Consider the following 20,964-nt stretch of genomic DNA (forward strand, 5'->3'; position numbering starts at 1 on the left):
CCCCTAGTCAGACGTCAGTACACCACCCAACTGAAAACCACCATAGCATATGGACGATCTAACGTAATTAAGAACAAAACAAATGGAGCGGTGCATTTCTTGTGCCGTATCGTAAACAATCTTTGAAAAGGAATAATGTCATGTTCAAATAGTTGTTTATTATATATAGGCTTAGGGGTCTTGTATTTTAATAGCATAAGCACATTCTTTAAGATCATTATCACACACTAGTCTGGGAAATATCACTCACGGGTCAGCCCCTCCCGACAGGCGTGGGCTGTAAGACTTTGATACAGTCAATAAGAGTTGAGAGAGAACAAAAGTGGGACTCACATGATTTCCCTCACTTCTTCTTCTTCTTCTTCTTCTTCTTGTTTTATTATATAACCTTTTTTTCTCTCGTAAGTTTCACACAGATTCCTTTACGAAGCTACTACTGCACAAAGTCAATTAATTTTACCCTTCGTATTTTACCCAAACACACTTTTTTATATGTTACGTTNTTTATTAATAAATTGAATTCTATGGGTGTATATTCCTGATTAAACATCAAAAACAAGAAATTTCTCCCGTGAACTAGTATCCTTTACTAGAACAAACAACCTGTCATGTCTAAGATCTATGTACTGTATTAGACAACACAAAAACAAGCCCCTAGTCAGACGTCAGTACACCACCCAACGGAAAACCACCCTAGCATATGGACGGTCTAACGTAATTAAGAACAAAACAAATGGAGCGGTGCATTTCTTGTGCCGTATCCTAAACAATCTTTGAAAAGGAATAATGTCATGTTCAAATGGTTGTTTATTATATATAGGCTTAGGGGTCTTGTATTATAATAGCATGAGCACATTCTTTAAGATCATTATTACACACTAGTCTGGGAAATATCACTCACGGGTCAGCCCCTCCCGACAGACGTGGGCTGTAAGACTTTGATACAGTCAATAAGAGTTGAGAGAGAACAAAAGTGGGACTCACATGATCTTACTCTCTTCTTCTTCTTCTTCTTTTATTATATAAACTTTTTTCTCCTGTAAGTTTCACACAGATTCCTTTACGAAGCTACTATTACACAAAGTCAATTAATTTTACCCTTCGTTGGTTACCCAAGCACACTTAATTTATATGTTACGTTTATTATTTTTATAATCATTTGGTACTCTGGTCTTTGCCTTGCCTGAATGGAAAAAGGCACTTTTTACTGTTGGCAAAGAGACTCTATCCTCTAGGTCAAACCTCACATTTTACTACGATATCGACATGCAGAAGAAAACAAAGAACCAATAACTCAATCACGCATCTCCAAAAGCGCGTTGGGAGAAAGCTGCATCATCTCCATGCCCTTCTCAGTTTACAGCTCTAGCCTCTAGATCTTGATCCACATTCTCACTCCACGTTTACCACGCGCATCATAAAGTGCGTGATCACCCTTCTCAACCGCAGAACGACATACTAACCAGCTCATTAAATGATCACTAAATGACAACTAAATCTCTCACATGGCAGTTACAGCGAAGAATAATATTACACCACCCAAGCACCCATCTTCTCTCACAACTTTTCTTTCGTAATCCTCATATGCAATTGTTGATGTTTAGTTTTTGACACCGTTTATGAAATGCTAAATGGACTTAGTGGTTACATGTAATATATAAATATTTAGTTAAATAAAAAATAAATGATAATGTTTAAAGTAATTCGGATACTTAAAAGTAAATTTTACATTCACTATTATTGTATTAATAAGAGGATAGAAGTCAGATTATGTTGAATTACTATTTAAAGAGAGTACAAGAGAGAGAGAGAGAGAGAGAGAGAGTGCTATTTTAAAGTAAAATTAACCCATCCTACAAACAGGAGGGAAGGCCTTGTAAATTCTTCTTTACGTCCCATTACTCATCTATCCGAGTGATTTTTTTTTTACTTTTGTAGGGTTTGGATACAGGGACGATTTTTAACCACTTATTAACCTAGCACTCATCCACTACATTGATAGGGGCATGTCACTTACGCCATTACGCGACGTGACTGCATCTGAATGGTTACAGAACCTTTTTAAGTTCTGACCATCTCATGCTAACAAGACTCTATATCAATCCTGTCTTTTTAGGCATAACAACAATTAATCAATTTACGATAGGTCTCGTATTAGTCTTATTAATTAACTGCGAGTGACACGTGTGGGAGTGGGAGAAAGTTTGTGAGCAAAGACAGTAGGTGCAGTATCACTTTACAGTAAAACAGTAACCAGCCAATGAGATATCACCACGTCTGCAGAAAAAGTCAAACTAATTGCCTCCTCAGCATGCATATCCGAAAGTTCCACGTCACTCAACACTTGTCTTATCCTAACCAATAGAAAAATAAAAAGATTGGGCCTACTTTTGTGTTCAGAACCAAGGAAACACTTATCAGGGATTCAGAGAACATAAAACACTTTCAAAACAGAGTGAGAGAGAGAGAGCTCTCTATTCTTCTTCAGCTAAGTCAGTCACTCATGACTTACTAATATTGTTACACTAACCTCGCCTCCATTTTCCATGCTATTTACAGCCATGCCATCACGTTCCTTGCTCTCATTACTACCCCCACCACCATTGCCGGTGGCGCCACCGCTCATCCACCATCACCACAACCCTCATTTTCATGCCCTTCCCGCAATCCTCGCCGGAACCCTTGTCCTAGTCTTTCTCATCTTGCTCATTGCAACCATTCTCTGTTACCGTAAACTTTCGCGCAACCGTACGGCTCCATCAGACCTCAAATCTCCGAACCACCACCACTGTCGGCGGTTCTCTTACAGTCTCATCCGCCACGCAACGGCGTCGTTCTCTCCATCTAACCGGCTTGGCCACGGTGGCTTCGGCTCAGTTTACAAAGCCATAGTACCGTCGTCTTCACAACCACTTGCGGTCAAAATACTTGACTCTTCAGGTTCACTCCAAGGCGAGCGAGAGTTCCACAACGAACTGTCTCTGGCCTCCTCTCTGAACTCACCTCACATTGTTTCTCTTCTTGGTTTCGCTTCGGATCGGCGTGGGCGTAGGCTTGTTTTAGTTTACGAGCTGATGGAGAACCGGAGCTTACAGGACGCGTTATTGGATCGCAAATGTGAAGAACTTATGGAGTGGAAGAAAAGATTTGAAATTGCTTTTGATATTGCCAGGGGGCTCGAGTACCTACATCATTCTTGTGACCCGCCTGTGATTCATGGCGATATTAAGCCCAGTAATATTTTGTTAGATGGTGATTTTAATGCAAAGATTGGAGATTTTGGTCTTGCGAGGTTGAAAACTGAGGATCTTGTGGAAGGTGAAGGTGGGAAGAAGATGGATGTTGTGGAGGATAATGGGTCGATCTTGGAGGAGACTGAGAGCGTGGTGACTGCTTATGAAGAGAGTGGTGGTGTTTGCGGTGGCGGTGGTATTGATCTGTCGCCGGACAGTTGCGTTGTTAGGGTGTTTGATCCTGAAGTTTCCCCTGAGACTGTTGTGTTGTCCCCTGAAGTTGGGGCTGATAAAGGGAGTGTATCAGAAGCGGGTTTTGATCATGTTAGTATTGAGAGTGGAAAGGATTTGATTGGAAATGGTAAAAAGTGTAGTTCAAGGAGAGATTGGTGGTGGAAACAGGACAATGGAGGAGGGTCAGAGTCGGGGAGAGTGAAAGATTATGTTATGGAATGGATCGGGAGTGAAATAAAAAAAGATAGACCCAAAAATGAATGGATAGCTTCTCCGAGTTCCACTGAAAATAATGGTTCGGGCTCCAAACTTGAGTTAAAGAAGGAGAGAGTTCGAAAGAAAGAAAAGAACCGAAAGCCAAGAGAATGGTGGAAAGAAGAGTTCTGTGAAGAGCTGACAAAAAAGAAGAAGAAAAGAGGATTCAATTCCAGTCATGGTGGTGAAATGTGGTGGCAAAAAGACGAGGAAGTGATGCAACAGAGAAAAAAGAGAAAGAATAAGTCCAGTAGAGGTAGCATTGATTGGTGGCTTGATGGGTTTAGTGGCGAATTAAGAAGTGGAAGAAGAAATAGTCAAGATTGGGCTAGTGGAGACATACCCAAGAGTGGTGGTATTAGTAGTACTCCAAGCATGAGAGGAACAGTTTGTTATATCGCCCCTGAATATGGTGGCGGCGGCTTGTTATCAGAAAAATGCGATGTTTATAGCTTTGGTGTTCTTCTTTTGGTTCTGATTTCAGGACGAAGGCCTTTACAAGTTACAGCTTCCCCAATGTCAGAATTTGAAAGGGCTAATTTGATTTCTTGGGCTAGGCAATTGGCATACAATGGGAAACTTTTGGATCTTATAGACTTATCAGTTCATTCCTTAGATAAGGATCAAGCATTGCTTTGCATTACCATTGCACTTCTCTGTTTGCAGAGATCGCCAAGCAAGCGACCTACAATGAAAGAAATTGTTCAGATGCTTTCTGGTGAAGCTGAGCCACCACATTTGCCATTTGAATTCTCACCATCCCCACCAAGTAATTTTCCGTTTAAATCTCGGAAGAAAGCACGATGAGTTTATTGGATTTCCTGTAACGTTTAATTATCATTGACTGTAGAGTGTGTACTGTGGTAGGTCATTTCTAATTATTATGTTTTTGTAGAAATTGATTTAAGAAATGAAAAAAACAACTATTTGTTTCATGACTTTAGGGTCTATCCAAAATTTTGCTTGGTTGTTTAGATGTTTTCTTGGGCAATTGGGCCTACGATTTCTGTTTCAGTATCATCTTTTTCTCAAGAACAATGATTTTTTTATGTACAACCCCACTTGACTTTTGCTCCCACAAATTGTTGAATTTTAGGAATCCCAAGTTTAACGGTAAATGTAAAGATATATGGAGATAGCTTTTGCTTTCCAGATGTTGATGCCATCTTTCTTTTAAGGCTTGTTGACTGTTGATATATGTATTTGCGAATTGTTCTGGGGCATAAATCAATGCTTTGCCTTTGATGTCTTCTGGACGTCTTGGGCCCAGAAGATATTTCCATTTTTGTTGTCTGCTAGTTTGCAAAAGTCGGTGATTTTTTAGCTGAAGTAACATGAAATTCAGTTGAAGGAACCCAGTTTTGGTCCCATCTTTTATCTTTTGAAAGATGACTATGCAGCACATTAATACTGTATATTTGCAGGCTCTTTGTGAACACAAAACTTCTGTTGGGAACAATAGTGAACATTGTGCTCGACGATGTCATGAATTGCTGTTATAAATTAATGTACAAGGCTCTTATTGATAAGGCCATGAAATAAACATCTTGTAGTTTTAATCAATTTTCTTCTCGGTGAGATGACAGCACTAATTACTGACAACTTGCCAGCGAGCCCTACCACCATACCATCCCTATTACTTTCTATTTGTCAAGCGCCTGTTAAAACATTTTAATGGTGGATGCTTTTCTCTCTTTAATCTTATACAATTATTGTGCTCCATCTGTAAATTGCATGAATTAAAACTTAGCCAGATATTGTACTTTTTATGCGATTCTCTGATCTGTACAACTAAATCTAAAACTACGATGCATTTGAAGAGAAGAAGAATTAGAGTCTGCTCAATAGTGGCTGGACAAGTGGAAATGTAACTTTAGGAGTATCTGAATCACTTGAGCATCGGATTTACTGAGTTTTTAAGTTCAAATTCATATGATTTATGATTTTGAAATTCAAAAGTTGGATTAGTTTTATGGGTTTGATAACATTTTCTTTTAAAAATAATTGGATGGATGGATTGTTTTATTCTATCTGGTACTAATCTAATGAACCTAATTACAAATGACATTGTTGACGGCACGGCGGTACTACTATGCTCCATAAATTTACGGTAAAATTTCAATAAAGATTGGTTCACAATCTAATCTTATTAACTTTTTCTCTTACACAGTCACGTTTTAATTGGTCAGCTCGTAATTGGGTAGGCGGGATCCATTTTTAGACAAGTGAAACCATTACGAGCTAACTAATTACAAACTGTTACGTCAGAATTATGATAAAAAAGTTTATGAGATTAGGTTATAAGTACAGTATTACCTATAAAATTATGCATTAGCCACGGGCACTCGGTACATGCACCTTTGATTCGTTATTTAATGTTTTCGTTTAGCCGCTATCACCTAATTGGGCTCCTAACCAACCTACCCAAGGTTGGGCTTCATTCATGACCCCGAACTTAATAGGCAAACAAGTTCACTGGACCAGGTCCAAATTGTTCATGTTAAAATCATGGTCATGACTCGTGTTTGTTATTGTGAACGAGTTTCAAGTTATATTCTCCTAATAACACGTTTTGGTTAACATTATGATCAACCAAAATAATTAACTTTACACCAACTGAAAGAGCAGCTCATCACAACCGCCGAATACATTTATTACTCTACACCAACCAAGTTTTTATTAAATGCACTTAGTTGATCACTTATTGTCAGCAATTGCTACCACAAAACCCTTACAGCATTCACCTTTCTCATATATAAAATAAAATATGCAAACACACTTGTGTTGTGTGCATAAAAACACTGTCTATCTCTCTCACTGACTCTTCAAAATGGCAGATCAATCTTCTCCTGCAACTGCAACAACTTCCATAGATCCCTATAAACTCCTTAAAATCGTCCCTAACCCAGATGGTTCACTCACCAGACTCCTCACAATTCCCACTGCACCTCCAAATCCAGAAACCACTGATTCAAACTCACCCCAACTCGCCCTCTCCAAAGACATTCCTCTAAACCCGGCCAATAAAACTTTTCTTCGCTTATACAAGCCTGAAAATATTCCCCTCAACACTAAGCTCCCTCTCATAATAGACTTCCATGGAGGGGGCTTCATTCTCTACAGTGCTGCCTCTCTAATTTTTCATAACTCCTGCAATCGCAAGGCAACTTATTTCCCTGCTTTTATCCTGTCAGTTGATTATCGTCTCGCCCCTGAACACCGCCTTCCAGCAGCCTACGACGATGCTATTGAATCCATCATGTGGGTCCGCAAACAGGCGCTTGATATCAACGGCTGTGATCCATGGTTGAGAGACCACGTTGACTTTACACAGTGCTTTATCTCGGGTTCTAGTGCTGGCGCCAACATTGCTTACCATGCATGTTTACGTGCCATCGATATTGATCTTTCACCCCTTCAAATCAAAGGGCTTATGCTCATTCAGCCATTCTTTGATGGAGTCCAGAGGACTGAATCCCAGAAAAGACTGATCAACGATCGGATTTTGCCGTTGACTGCTAATGATCTTATGTGGGACCTATCATTGCCCAAGGACGCGGATCGTGATCATGAATATTGTAATCCAATGATCGCCGCATCGAAAAACAAAATCGAACAATTACCAATGACTTTGGTGAGTGGGCATGAAGGGGATCCACTAATTGACAGACAGAGGGAATTTGTGAAAATGTTACAGACACGTGGAGTGCTCGTGGTCACAACATTTGACGATGGATTTCATGGCTGTGAACTGTTTGATCCTTTGAAGGCCCAGGCTTTGCACAAATTTCTCAAGGAATTTATTAACACTTGTTGTGCAGCTCAGGATAATGCTCTTCCTGCTGCTAACAAATCAACTTTGTGAAGTTTGTTACTTGCTTGTAAGAGAAACAGACGTATCTTGTCTTGTTTTATTATTTAATTTCTCACTCTGTAATCTATATCCTATGTTTAGCTGCTTTCAAAATGAATAAAAATAATATGTTATTGAGAAAATGAATTTTTGGATCCCTGATTTGGGGTGGGAGACCTCTACTGGTCTTGTTCAAGAAGTCGCATAACAGGTGGCCTGATAAACCGTCATGATTGGAGACTTAACACCGAAATAATCCTCTTATAATGTGTCATGCGACTTAGGTAATGATTCAGCTATGAGCCTTACAGTTAAAACAAACCCTGACAATCTTACATAAGAAGCCACCACTTTTGATATAACATTGAAGTTTAAACAAATGAAGTAATATAATACAAGAATCTGAGAGAAAAAAATACAATGATACAACATTTTCATACTTCTATCAGAGATAGAATTTTGGGTAAATGTGATGAGTAAATTTTGAGCAAAATCTTCTTTTAATTTTTTTTATTTTTGGTTTCTAAATATTATAATATAAATGTTTATGACTTTGACCAGACCTAACCTTAGCTAAAGCCAACAAAAATTTAAATCAAGTCAATGTTATATTGGCTTTTGTTGACGCTTGATTTTGAACGCCAATGACTCGCACGTGAGAAGCGCTAAGCAGACTTAGAAATCACACATGATGGATCCATAAGATTTGAATATGGAGCTGAGATTATATATGTTGCAGAAAACATAAATAATAGGCTGACAAGAGAGGTTTTTATAGTGGTTCGGATGTTCAACAAGCGACTCCTACATCCACTGTTATTTTATTGATCTCTGACTATTTCTATGATTTTGTCCGTAAGGCATACAAAGATGAAGAAATACAGTGTTTACATAGAGAGAATGAAATGAAGCTCAAATCTCAGTCCAGCCTCCTTCTTCGAGAAGAGGAGTGCTCATTTATACACCTTTGCACTCAATGTAACGAGTGTTTTGCAAGTTGCTTTGACACATGGAAGGCTTTCGTCCATTCATTTCTTGAAATTAGATAGAGTTGGTGTGAATATCTTTGAGGAGATATGAGATTGACAGCACATTTATTAGGTTGACATAAGCGTGACTTTTGAGGCATAACAACTTTTAATATGAATTAATAAAAAAAAAAAAGATTTTTTTGGATATAAATATAGATAGTAACTCAAATTTCTTTAATAATTTTAAGCAATTGAACGGTGACGTTTGAAATATAGGAAAGTGGTGGGTGAATGATGAAAAATAACGTCATTTGAAATATAGTTAATGTTTTAATTTGAGAAAGCAGATCCATTCTTAGACACAAAACACAAAATAAACTGATAAAACCCATGTCTTTTTCCTTTAAATTAGAATAAAAAACTTCCAAAAAACAAGTATGATTCAATTCTAAAATAAATTAAATTGAAATGGGCAATACACATACCTAAAATTGATAAAACAGAAAATTAAGCTAATTGTAGAATCTTAAGTAGTGAAAACTTTAATAATTTCAGTCTTCAAAAGTTCTAAAAATAAATAGCATGAGAAAAATAATAAAATAGTAAAGAATTTTAGAGATAAATAAAAAGCAAGTAAAATCATAGAAAAAAGAGTAAAAAGAGTTTTTTAATATGACGTAGGTTTAAAATATATATATTAATAACAAATTTTTTTCATCTATTTTTAAACCTGGAAGTAGACCTTTTATATATATTAATAACAAATTTTTTTTTTTATAGATTTATACATATTATTATTATTTTTTTAATCTGAATCAAAGGGATTAGATCACTCCAGGGCTATAGGACACGTGTCAAGATTTCATACCAGTTGAATTTATCGTAGAGTAAACGACATATTGCCACCCAAGGTTTGACGAAATCTCAAGTGAGTACCACAGGTTCAATTTATTCCAGATTCCCACCCTTAAAGTGACGGAAAAACGTTTGATATAACGGTAAAGGGGTAAATTGGTCATTTTACATGGGCGGCGCACGTTAGCAGACCATCGCCTGTAACAGTCCTCTGGCGCACGTTAGCAGACCACCGTCGGTAAACTTTTTCGCTCTTTTTCCGGCGATTTTTCCACCCAAAATCACCCTTGTCACCACCATTTGACTCCTCCAATCCTCGCCTACAAAACCCCTAACGTTTCTAGCCACGGCAGCTCACCGTTTTTCGTCCACCGCTTCATCGAAAAAGGGCCGAAGAACACGAACTCTTGGTCGGCGAATGACGACGAGACGGCAGTTGGGGACATGGGGGTTTTATAGATCTGGATACGGTGGTTTCATTGGTGGTGTCCAATTGGATTTTCACCGCCGGAATCGACCGGAATCCGGTGAAGAACATCAAAACCCTAAGTCTAACGGTGCCGGCGATTGGAGGGGCAAATGAGTCGGGAATGAGAGGGGTTTTGGACGATGGAATACGGGGAAGGTGATGGAGTGACCAGGACGTTCGATGTCGTCGGAAACAGCCCAGATCGGGCTGTTTCCGATGAGGGTGTGTAATTATCGGGGGTGTTTTTGATATAATTTAAAAATAAACTGGTAAGTTTTATAATTCTAATAAATTAGGGGTTAAAACATAATTTATTAATTTAGGGTTAGGGCATTATGGTAATTGCACGTCCTAAACCCTAAAAATTATAACACTGTTACTTTAAGGGTGTGAATCTGGAATAAATGGAACCTGTGGTACTCACCTGGGATTTCGTCAAACCTTGGGTGGGAATATGTCGTTTACTCTTTATCGTATAACAAGGTGTAAGTGAAACTTGTACCTTACTTTTCTAGAGGGAAAAAATAATGTGTCGGTTCGGCAGCAAGTACCAGCTCAGGTTCATAGACATACATGTTTCATTACATTTTCTGTATTCTCCCCGGAATCGGACAGTTGTCCGTGAGTCATTTGTTTGATCAAATATTAAAGAGTAAAGGACATATTCTCACCCAAGGTTTGACAAAATCTCAAGTTAGTACCATAAGTTTCATTTATTCTAAATTCATACCCTTAAAGTAACAGTATTACAAATTTTTAGGGTTTAGAAGGTGCAATTACCATAATGCCCTTAACCTTAAATTAATAAATTATATTTTAACCCCTAAATTAGTAGAATTATAAAACTTACCATTTTATTTTCAAATTATATCAAAAACACCCTTGGTCACTACACACCTTCTTCGGAACAGCCCGATCTGGGCTGTTTCTGACGACGTTGAACCCCCTAGTCACCTCCATCACCTTCCCCGTAGTCTGTCGTCCAAAACCCCTTTGCTTTCCAACTCATTTGCCCCTCCAATCGTCGGCGTCGTTAGGCTTAGGGTTTCAGTGTTCTTCACCAGATTCCGTTCGATTCCGGCGGCGAAAATCTAAATTGGACACCACCAATGCAACCACCGTATCCAAATCTATAAAACCCCTATGTCCCCAGCAACCGTTTCGTCATCATTCGCCGGCCGAGAGTTCGTGTTCATCGACCGTTTTTCGATAAAGTGGTGGATGGCAAACGGTGAGCTGCCGTGGCTAGAAAGGTTAGGGGTTTTGTAGGGGAGGATGCGAGGAGTCAAATGGTGGTAACAATGGTGGTTTTGGGTGGAAGAATCGCCGAAAAAAGAGCGAAAAACGTTGGGAATGCCGACTGCTAATGTGTGTCGGAGGACTGTTACAGGCGGTGGTCTGCTAACGTGTGCCGCCCATATAAAATGACCAATTTACCCTTTTACCATTATATCAAATATTTTTTCATCATTTTAAGGGTAGAAATTTGGAATAAATGGAACCTATGATACTCAATGGGAATTCTTCAAACCTTGGGTGGGAATATGTCGTTTACTCAATATTAAATTGTACTAATTGCAAACAGCTAGCTGAGCATGACCGAGCTACCCGCATTAACAATACCTCACTTTTATTTATGAACAATGCAGTCAGAAATTTTGTGAAGAGTTGTCCAACAACATTATCAAATTAAATGATAATTATATAGTACCCTTCATTTATACTCGGGCCATCAGATGTTACCTAAGAAATTAAAGATACAAAAAAATTAAAAAAAGTCTAGCCTAACTGAAATAAACCAATTATATCATACAAACTGCACATGAAAAATAAATTTAAACATTAGGCAAGTGTTTGGTAAATTTAATAAAATTAGTAAAGAAGATTAAAAGATAAAGTCTTTGGTCATCTTAAGCACCGCAAGAGCTCGTCGCTTGTCTACGACATCCACTGCATGAAACCCAACTTCATTAAATTGTGCTTCCACGTGGACTCCGTTTAGTTCCAGCAATTGCACAAATTGTTGCTGACGATCGATGGTTGGGTCCCCACAAAACCCAATCACCAAAGATCGCGGTAATGAACTGATCTTGATTTTGTGTGGGCCATCTAAAATTGGATTAGAAAATCGATGGTCACGATCAGCCCCTTTTGGCAGTGATAGGTCCCACAACACATCTAGTACCTGCAATGGCAAGACGGGATCCGCAGCCAATTTAATCTCACTTTTTGTTCTTTGGACGCCACCAAACAAAGGCTGATTAAAAAGCAGTCCACGAATTTCCATAGGCCCTAAATTATAATCCATTGCTCGTAAAGCTGCATGAAACACAATGTTAGCGCCATTACCACGACCACCAAGATAACACCGTGAAAGATCTCCAAAATTTTTAATCCATTTCTCGCCTTCTGGATCAACGGCTTGTTGCTTAACCCATAGAATGGCGTCAACGGCGTCCTCATAACAAGCAGGGAGCCTATGATCAGGAGCAAGACGGTAATCAACAGAGACAACAATGGCAGGGATTTCACTTGCCATTAGGGAACAGTTTTGGTTACACACAACATCACAGGCAGAGTAGAGGATAAATCCACCTCCATGGAAGTAAATTATAATGGGAAGGCGAGCGACAGTGTTGTCATTGGAAGGTATCTTGACTGGCCTGAAAATGCGAATGCACGTATTAGTTTTAGGATTGATAATAATATCTTTGGAAACAGTGGGGTTGTCTGGAACAGGATCAGGGTTTGGTTCAACTTTGGGTAAGCTGAGGCGGCGAGTTATGGAGCCATCTGGATTGAAGACAATGCCGAGGTGGGCATAAGGATCGAAATTAGATTTGGACATACTGATGATAGTGTTGATTGAATTAACATAGAGGTGGAGCTATGAGTGTGAACATGTCCGATACATTGTTGACGTTTATGTATTGGTTATGCGTAGGTTGCATGAAATAGTTGTTGACGAAATGGGGTCATGACTTAATTGAAAAAAATATAAGAAAATAAAATAAAAAGCAGGTTGGCTTAACTGAAAGTCCTTAGAACTTGGATTTGTGATATTGCGGTAACCATATAATCATGTTGTTTGAGCAGAATTTCAGGGCTTTTTGTTGACAAGATATGGTGTATTTTAAGGCTTCATTCATTTCAATGTATAGCTTATTAATTAAACTTTTTGTTCCGTTTTCAAAGTACTAGTAAATATATTACCGAAAAGATTATCAAAAGAAAATAAACTGATGAATGAAATTACTAAAAGCATCATGGATGTATCTATTGAATTGATAATATATTATTAAGGAAAAAATAATGAACTCAAATAGTGTAATGCACAATTTTTTTTTTTTGGTGATCGGAGGTCCGGACCAGTTTGTGTATATCTCAACTAATCTAAATACTTATGATCCATTGATGACCCTACAAGCCCAATAAACCAGGTAAGTCACAAACGTCTTAATAATCTAAGATCTTGCCATCCGACTACAAACCAAATGGTTATGTAATGCAAAGTTGCTTAATATTTCTTTCCCTAATTATACTGCTCCTCCATCAACACCTCTTATATTTTTTTCAATATGATAGGGTTAAAATATTTAGGTTGAATGAACTAGACATGGGCTTGATAGCAGCGTCTGGGTTACAATTAAAAACTAGCCCAAAAGAGAATTACCAACAAGTCCATTATGAGACGGATAGGAACAGTTCTGTTATCGGGTCAAACCCAATTAAAGTTGCACTGAGTTGCTTCCATGGTAAGCAAGAAGCAAGGACCAGACAAACTAACAAAACAAATAGTCACATTGTAAAAGGCAATCCCAAATAAAACAGGCTTGTGATTTTTAACGGTTGAGATTTTGATACAAGTAAATATTCCAAATAACTTCCTAAGAAAGGAATAAACAGTAATACGAATACTAAAAGGAAACGGCTTTTCTAAATTCGATAAAAAGGAAAAAAAAAATAAAAATAAAAATAAAACATGAAACACTAGCTACTGATACGGGCTCTTAGTCAAACTTCTAAAACCTCACTCAAGTGGTCGCAACTACCATGACCGGCGGTGGCGGTGACGCGCAGCCACCTATACCTTCAAGTAACGGCGGCGAGTTTCTTCTCTCGTTACTTCAAAAATCCCAACAGCAACAGCAACAGCAACCACAAACACAATCTAATGTTCATCAATTACCCTCTTCACCCATTCCAATTACTCCTCCACAGCAACCGTATTTGCAGTTGCCTAACGATCCGGCCGTTGCGGCTGTGGGTCCTTCTATAAATTTTCCTGTACAGTGGCCATCCAACGGATTCGATCTTCCTCCACCATGGTCCCACACTCTCTCCCCTCCTTTTCCCCACAATTTCCTAGGGTTTCCTCAAAACCCTTGGCAATCCCCTCCGGGAAATCAGAGAATTTTGAATGAAGACTTTGGCAGATTAGGGATTTCGAACGCCAATTTTGCAATTCAAAACCTTGTTCATCAGCAGCAAAACCTTCAAGAGCAACACCAAAATATCCTATTTGGTTCTCTACAAGCCCAAATCCGATCCGAGGGTTTACCTCCCAATTTGAATTCTTCAGATAACTTGAAATATAATTTCCCAAACGGATTAGATAGGAACCGTCAATTCGAGGTGCGAAAAAGTCCTGTTCCAAATCCAAGTTTTATTCAACCTTCGGAGAATTCAGTTGGCAAACAGCATTATAGGTCAGCGCCGCCTCCAGGGTTTTTGAACAAGGCAAGAGAAGGAGGAGGAGGAAACAGTAGGAGGGGTCCTGACTTTAATGCGGATAAGGACAAGGTAAACTACAGTGTTGAAGATGGGAATGGGAGAGTGAGGAGATTGCCATCTGAACGTAGCAATGGACTGGGGCTCACTAGACAGCTTGATCATCCTGGTCCACCCTCAGGAAGTAACCTTCATTCGGTTTCGGCATCTGATATTGAAGAGTCTATGTTGGATTTGCATAGAGAGGATGGAGAAAGGCATAGGATGCAGGAGAAGGTGAGGAGGGAGACTGGTCCTGGGTATGGTCGAGGAGGTGAAGATTTGGATGATTTTGGTGAAGAACTTGTGGATTTTTTATTGCCTGACGATGAGTCTGATTACAAAAATGACCGTAACGACAAGAAACAACACCGTCGGGATAAGGTAGACATTGTATTATTTTCTACTATAGTTTTGGTTCAATGCTTCTTGCCAGACAACTACCTTTTTGAGTGATTATTTATGGAAAAATGTTCACTTTTGCATGGATTGGATAAATTGTTTAAATATGGGATTTGCTTGTCTTGTTTTGTCATCAGGAACTCAGATCAGATAATAGAGGAAAAAGGTTACTTAGTCAAAGGATGAGAAGCTTAAAATGGCAGCTTCAATGTCGCAGTGATATAGGTAGATTGAATGCTCCTTTTCTTGCAATTTACGAATCTTTAATACCACCAGAGGAAGAGAAGGCAAAGCAGAAGCAGCTGTTAACGTTATTGGAGAAATTAGTTTGCAAAGAATGGCCTGAAGCTCGGTTGTATCTTTATGGATCCTGTGCTAATTCATTTGGAGTTTCTAAGAGTGACATTGATGTTTGCCTTGCGATTGATGATTCTGATATCAACAAGTCTGAGGTGTTGTTAAAGTTGGCTGATATCTTGGAATCAGATAATCTCCAGAATGTGCAGGTAAATTGAATTACTTTTGTTCTGCCATTCTTGAAGCATGCTGTATCTTTTATAACATATTTCTATCATGGTTGGTTGGTTTGTTTACCTTTTATGGATGCATTATACTGCTGGTTTTAAATTCTAATGCAAATTTCTTTTACATAAGTTTCTTTACAGGCACTTACACGTGCAAGGGTTCCCATAGTAAAGCTCATGGATCCAGTCACTGGAATTTCTTGTGACATATGCATAAACAATCTCTTGGCTGTTGTAAATACTAAGCTTCTTCAGGATTATGCCCAAATAGATGTGCGACTGCGGCAATTGGCATTCATTGTTAAGCATTGGGCAAAAAAAAGAGGAGTTAATGAAACTTATCAAGGAACCCTGTCAAGCTATGCGTAAGTTATCTATTAAGAATATTACCAATTTTAGCAAATAAATATATATTTAATTAGATGCTAGTCATGTTTGTCATTAGACTGCTTTTTCTGATTACAACTTTTTCTGCTATATTGTAATCACAGTTGTGTAATAGTATTTATGTTATATGTTGGTGTTTTCAGTGAGCATGCATTTTTTTCATAACATTTGTTTTGTATCTGCTTTTCAGGTATGTTTTGATGTGCATTCATTTCTTACAGCAGCGTAGACCTGCTATTCTTCCGTGTTTACAGGTGTGTTTTTTTCCTTCTTTAATTGTGGTATGAAAGACAGCTTTGTCAGTTATTTTCATTTTGGTTTTGGAGCTCTATTCTTATATGTTTTGGGAATTTACTTTCCGTGATAAAGTTATTGGTTATTTGGATGTCGTGTTAGAATTCCGCACTGACACCTCACTCTCCTCCTAGTTGGGGTGGGTTGTGCCTGATTCAGGTATTTGGCGCATTAGTTGATGGTACTGATAAAAGTTCAGAGTATTTTGAACACTGGTATTGATTTTGAATGAAAAGGAATATACAAAAACAGCATGATTCAACTAAATTGTTGAATCACATTTTTTAGTTGACTCAGTGGACTATGTATCCTGTCCAGATGGAATACTTATGTTAATGAAATGTAGTCTCTGTCAAGTGAATGAAATTTCTGTCAGGAAATGACTTGTGAAAACAAAGCTTTTCAGTGCATGAGGATTGGTTTTTCTTTTTTTAATTCAGTTGTAAATCATAGCACTATTATGTATCTATTAATCATGTTGCTAATTGTGTAGTCTCTCTTTGGATTTTGTATTGATTTGATTTTTGCTTCAATATTGGTAAATTGTGTGGAGGACAGCTGACATGATACATTCTTGTCATACTTTTTGCAATTGATGCTAGTATTAGTTTTGAACATTCTTTGTGTATTTTATAATTTTGTGCTTGGTGAATTTTCTCATTAGGGAATGGAGAAAACATACTCTGTGATTGTGGATGATATCGAATGTGCTTACTTTGATCAAGTTGAAAAACTACGCGACTTTGGATCCCGTAACAGAGAAACTATTGCTCAGCTTGTGTGGTCGTTTTTCAGTTATTGGGCATATCGTCATGATTATGCAAGTTCTGTGATATCCGTACGCACAGGAAGCATAAAAAGGTAAGTTGAAATGTCATTCATCATTTTCATGATTGGTACCTCACTTACCAAACATGCTATGCACATATTTCATGTCATTACTTTCACTAAAGAAGGCATGCATGTACAACAGTATTAGCATTTTGTTTAGTATATAATTCTGGTAGTTGTGCTGTTCTTTTTGTTTCAAAATTTTCAAGGCGGAAATGATTTTAAAGTGGATAGCCAAAGTAACGTCTATATTACCTGTTGTGTCACACAATTTTCTTTTTCTCATTTACACTGGTTGATTTCTTCCGTGCAATTAGCTGATTGGTAGCTATTGTGTTTACTGTACAGCAAACAAGAAAAAGACTGGACGAGGAGGATTGGGAATGATCGTCATTTAATATGCATAGAGGATCCCTTTGAGACATCTCATGACCTTGGTCGAGTGGTGGACAAGTTCAGCATAAAAGTCCTAAGGGAGGAGTTTGAACGTGCTGCTGATATAATGCAGTATGATCCAAATCCTTGGGTGGCACTCTTTGAACCCTATGTTCCTGGTCGACTTATCTAAGGCTTGGTTGTGATTGTTAGATGTATTTATGGTTAAAGATTTTGATAAGCTTATAGGCTCTGTTCACTCATCCTTGTGTTCCTCGTTTTCATCCTGCTGTTTATATAGCATTTATGTATTTAGTGGTTCAGGCTTTTATATTTATGCGTTCAGCAGTGTAAACTGTAAAAAACTTTTGATTGATGCACCTCTTTTGAGCAATTTTAATTCGCAATTGTATGCTAATTTCAATTATTTATTTTATTTCGGGGGTTAATATTAATTTCCAAGTGGTTCGTATGTACATAATATGAATCAAAGAAGTGGTGCAGAAATGACGCTGTTAAGTGATAGTTTCAATTCAATATTAAGTGTTTTCTTGTCTCTCTCTCTCTCGGGCCTACGATTTCTGTTCAGTATCTCTTTTTCTCAAGAACAATGATTTTTTTATGTACAACCCCACTTGACTTTTGCTCCCACAAATTGTTGAATTTTAGGAATCCCATGTTTAACGGTAAATGTAAAGATATATGGAGATAGCTTTTGCTTTCCAATGTTGATGCCATTTTTTTTAAGGCTTGTTGAATGTTGATATATGTATTTGCGAATTGTTCTGGGGCATAAATCAATGCTTTCTTTTGATGTCTTCTGGACCTCTTGGGCCAGAAGATTTTCCATTTTTGTTGTCTGCTAGCTTGCAAAAGTGGTGATTTTTTAGCTGAAGTAGCATGAAATTCAGTTGAAGGAACCCAGTTTTGACCCCATCTTTATCTTTTGAGAGGACTATGCAGCACATTAATACTGTATATTTGCAGGCTCTTTGTGAACATAACACTTCTGTTGGGAACAATAGTGAACTTGTGCTCGACAATGTCATGAATTGCTGTTATAATTGTCAGGGCTCTTATTGATAGGCCATGAAATAAACATCTTATAGTTTTAATCAATTTTCTTCTCAGTGAGATGACAGCACTAATTACTGCAACTTGCCAACGAGCCCTACCACCATACCATCCCTATTACTTTCTATTTGTCAAGCGCCTGTAAAAACATTTTAATTGTGGATGCTTTTCTCTCTTTATCTTATACAATTATTGTGCTTCATCGTAAATTGCATGAATTAAAACTTAGCCATATTTTACTTTTTATGCGATTCTCTGATCTTTACAACTAAATCTAAAACTACGATGCATTTGAAGAGACGAAGAATAAGAGTCTGCTCAATAGTGGCTGGACAAGTGGAAATATAACTTGTAGAGTATCTGAATCACTTGAGCATCGGATTTACTGAGTTTTTAAGTTCAATTCATATGATTTATGATTTTGAAATTCAAAAGTTGGATTAGTTTATATGGGTTTGATAACATTTTCTTTTAAAAATAATTGGATGCATGGATTGTTTTATTCTATCTGGTACTAATCTAATGAGCCTAATTACAGATGACTTGTCGATGGCACGGCGGTAGTACTATGCTCAGTAAATTTACAAAAGCTGCCTTACAGTGAAATTTCAATAAAATTTGCTCATGATTAAATCCTACCAATTTTTTCTCGTGTTTAATTGGTCAGCTCACAATTGGACAGATAGGGTCTATTGTTAAGCAAATTGAAACTATTAAAAGTTAACTAATTACATTATTATGTCAGAATTGTAAGAAAAAGTTTGTAAGATTAAATGTAAGTTCAGTATTATCTTAAAATTATGCAAGCCACGGGCACTTTGGTACATGCACCTTTGTTTCGTTATTTAATGTTTTCGTTTAGCCGCTATCACCTAATTGGGCTGCTAACCAACCTACCCAAGGTGGGCCTCATTCATGACCTCCAACTTTATAGGCAAACAATTCACTGGACCAGGTCCAAATTGTTCATGTTAAAATCATGGTCATGACTCGTGTTTGTTTTATGAATGAGTTTCAAGTTATTTCTCCTAATAACACTTTTGGTTAACATTATGATCAACCAAATAATTAACTTTACACCAACTGAAAGAGCAGCTCATCACAACCGCCGAATACATTTAACTCTACACCAACCAAGTTTTTATTAAATGACTTAGTTGATCACTATTGTCAGCATTGCTACCGCAAAACCCTTACAGCATTCACCTTTCTCATATATAAAATAAATATGCACACACCTTGTGTTGTGTGCATAAAACACTGTCTATCTCTCTCACCTGACTCTTCAATGGCAGATCAATCTTCTCCTGCAACTGCAACAACTTCCATAGATCCCATAAACTCCTTAAAATCGTCCCCCCCCAGATGGTTCACTCACCAGACTCCTCAAAATTCCCACTGCACCTCCAAATCCAGAAACCACTGATTCAAACTCCCCCCACCTCGCCCTCTCCAAAGACTTCCTCTAAACCCGCCAATAAACTTTTCTTCGCTTATACAAGCCTGAAAATATTCCCCTCACAACTAAGCTCCCCTCATAATAGACTTCCATGGAGGGGGCTTCATTCTCTACAGTGCTGCCTCTCTAATTTTTCATAACTCCTGCAATCGCAAGGCAACTTATTTCCCTGCTTTTATCCTGTCAGTTGATTATCGCTCGCCCCTGAACACCGCCTTCCAGCAGCCTACGACGATGCTATTGAATCCATCATGTGGGTCCGCAAAAAGGCGCTTGATATCAACGGCTGTGATCCATGTTGAGAGACCACGTTGACTTTACACAGTGCTTTATCTCGGTTTCTAGTGCTGGCGCCAACATTGCTTACCATGCATGTTTTACGTGCCATCGATATTGATCTTTCACCCCTTCAAATCAAAGGGCTTATGCTCATTCAGCCATTCTTTGATGGAGTCCAGAGGACTGAATCCCAGAGAAGACTGATCAACGATCGGATTTTGCCGTGGACTGCTAATGATCTTATGTGACCTATCATTGCCCAAGGACGCGGATCGTGATCATGAGTATTGTAATCCAATGATCGCCGTATCCAATCACAAAATCACGGTTACCAATGACTTTGGTGAGTGGACATGAAGGGGATCCACTAATTGACAGACAGAGGGAATTTGTGAAAATGTTACAGACACGTGGATGTGCTCGTGGTCACAACATTTGACTGATTTCATGGCTGTGAACTGTTTGATCCTTTGAAGGCCCAGGCTTTGCACAAATTTCTCAAGGAATTTATTACCACTTGTTGTTGCAGCTCAGGATAATGCTCTTCCTGCTGCTAACAAATCAACTTTGTGAAGTTTAGTACTTGTAAGAGAAACAGACGTATCTTGTCTTGTTTTATTATTTAATTTCTCATTCTGTAATCTATATCCTATGTTTAGCTGCATTTCAAAATGAATAAAAATAATGTTATAATGCCTA

General features: G+C 38.1%; 4 protein-coding genes and 1 pseudogene across 4 annotated transcripts; 4 read left to right on the forward strand and 1 right to left on the reverse strand.

The window, feature by feature from the left end:
- The first annotated feature begins 2,412 nt into the window (after positions 1-2,412).
- On the forward strand, positions 2,413-4,660 carry LOC116126184 (receptor-like serine/threonine-protein kinase At2g45590). Its single transcript, XM_031411889.1, has one exon. The coding sequence runs from the start codon at positions 2,547-2,549 to the stop codon at positions 4,527-4,529; it is 1,983 nt and encodes a 660-aa protein (XP_031267749.1). The 5' UTR covers positions 2,413-2,546; the 3' UTR covers positions 4,530-4,660.
- A 1,852-nt stretch (positions 4,661-6,512) lies between these two features.
- On the forward strand, positions 6,513-7,703 carry LOC116126185 (probable carboxylesterase 8). Its single transcript, XM_031411890.1, has one exon. It carries the CDS (start codon positions 6,553-6,555, stop codon positions 7,585-7,587), a length of 1,035 nt encoding a protein of 344 aa, XP_031267750.1. The 5' UTR covers positions 6,513-6,552; the 3' UTR covers positions 7,588-7,703.
- A 4,052-nt stretch (positions 7,704-11,755) lies between these two features.
- Positions 11,756-12,718, reverse strand: LOC116126214 (probable carboxylesterase 9). Its single transcript, XM_031411920.1, has one exon. It carries the CDS (start codon positions 12,716-12,718, stop codon positions 11,756-11,758), a length of 963 nt encoding a protein of 320 aa, XP_031267780.1.
- A 1,106-nt stretch (positions 12,719-13,824) lies between these two features.
- Positions 13,825-17,902, forward strand: LOC116126178 (UTP:RNA uridylyltransferase 1-like). Its single transcript, XM_031411882.1, has 6 exons — positions 13,825-15,024; positions 15,180-15,548; positions 15,708-15,931; positions 16,144-16,207; positions 16,912-17,108; positions 17,427-17,902. Exons 1-6 carry the CDS (start codon positions 13,924-13,926, stop codon positions 17,644-17,646), a joined length of 2,175 nt encoding a protein of 724 aa, XP_031267742.1. The 5' UTR covers positions 13,825-13,923; the 3' UTR covers positions 17,647-17,902.
- A 2,112-nt stretch (positions 17,903-20,014) lies between these two features.
- On the forward strand, positions 20,015-20,804 carry LOC116126215 (annotated as a pseudogene).
- Positions 20,805-20,964: the final 160 nt, after the last annotated feature.

The sequence above is a fragment of the Pistacia vera genome, unplaced genomic scaffold, assembly GCF_008641045.1.
Source record: "Pistacia vera cultivar Batoury unplaced genomic scaffold, PisVer_v2 Contig177, whole genome shotgun sequence".
NCBI lineage: Eukaryota > Viridiplantae > Streptophyta > Magnoliopsida > Sapindales > Anacardiaceae > Pistacia > Pistacia vera.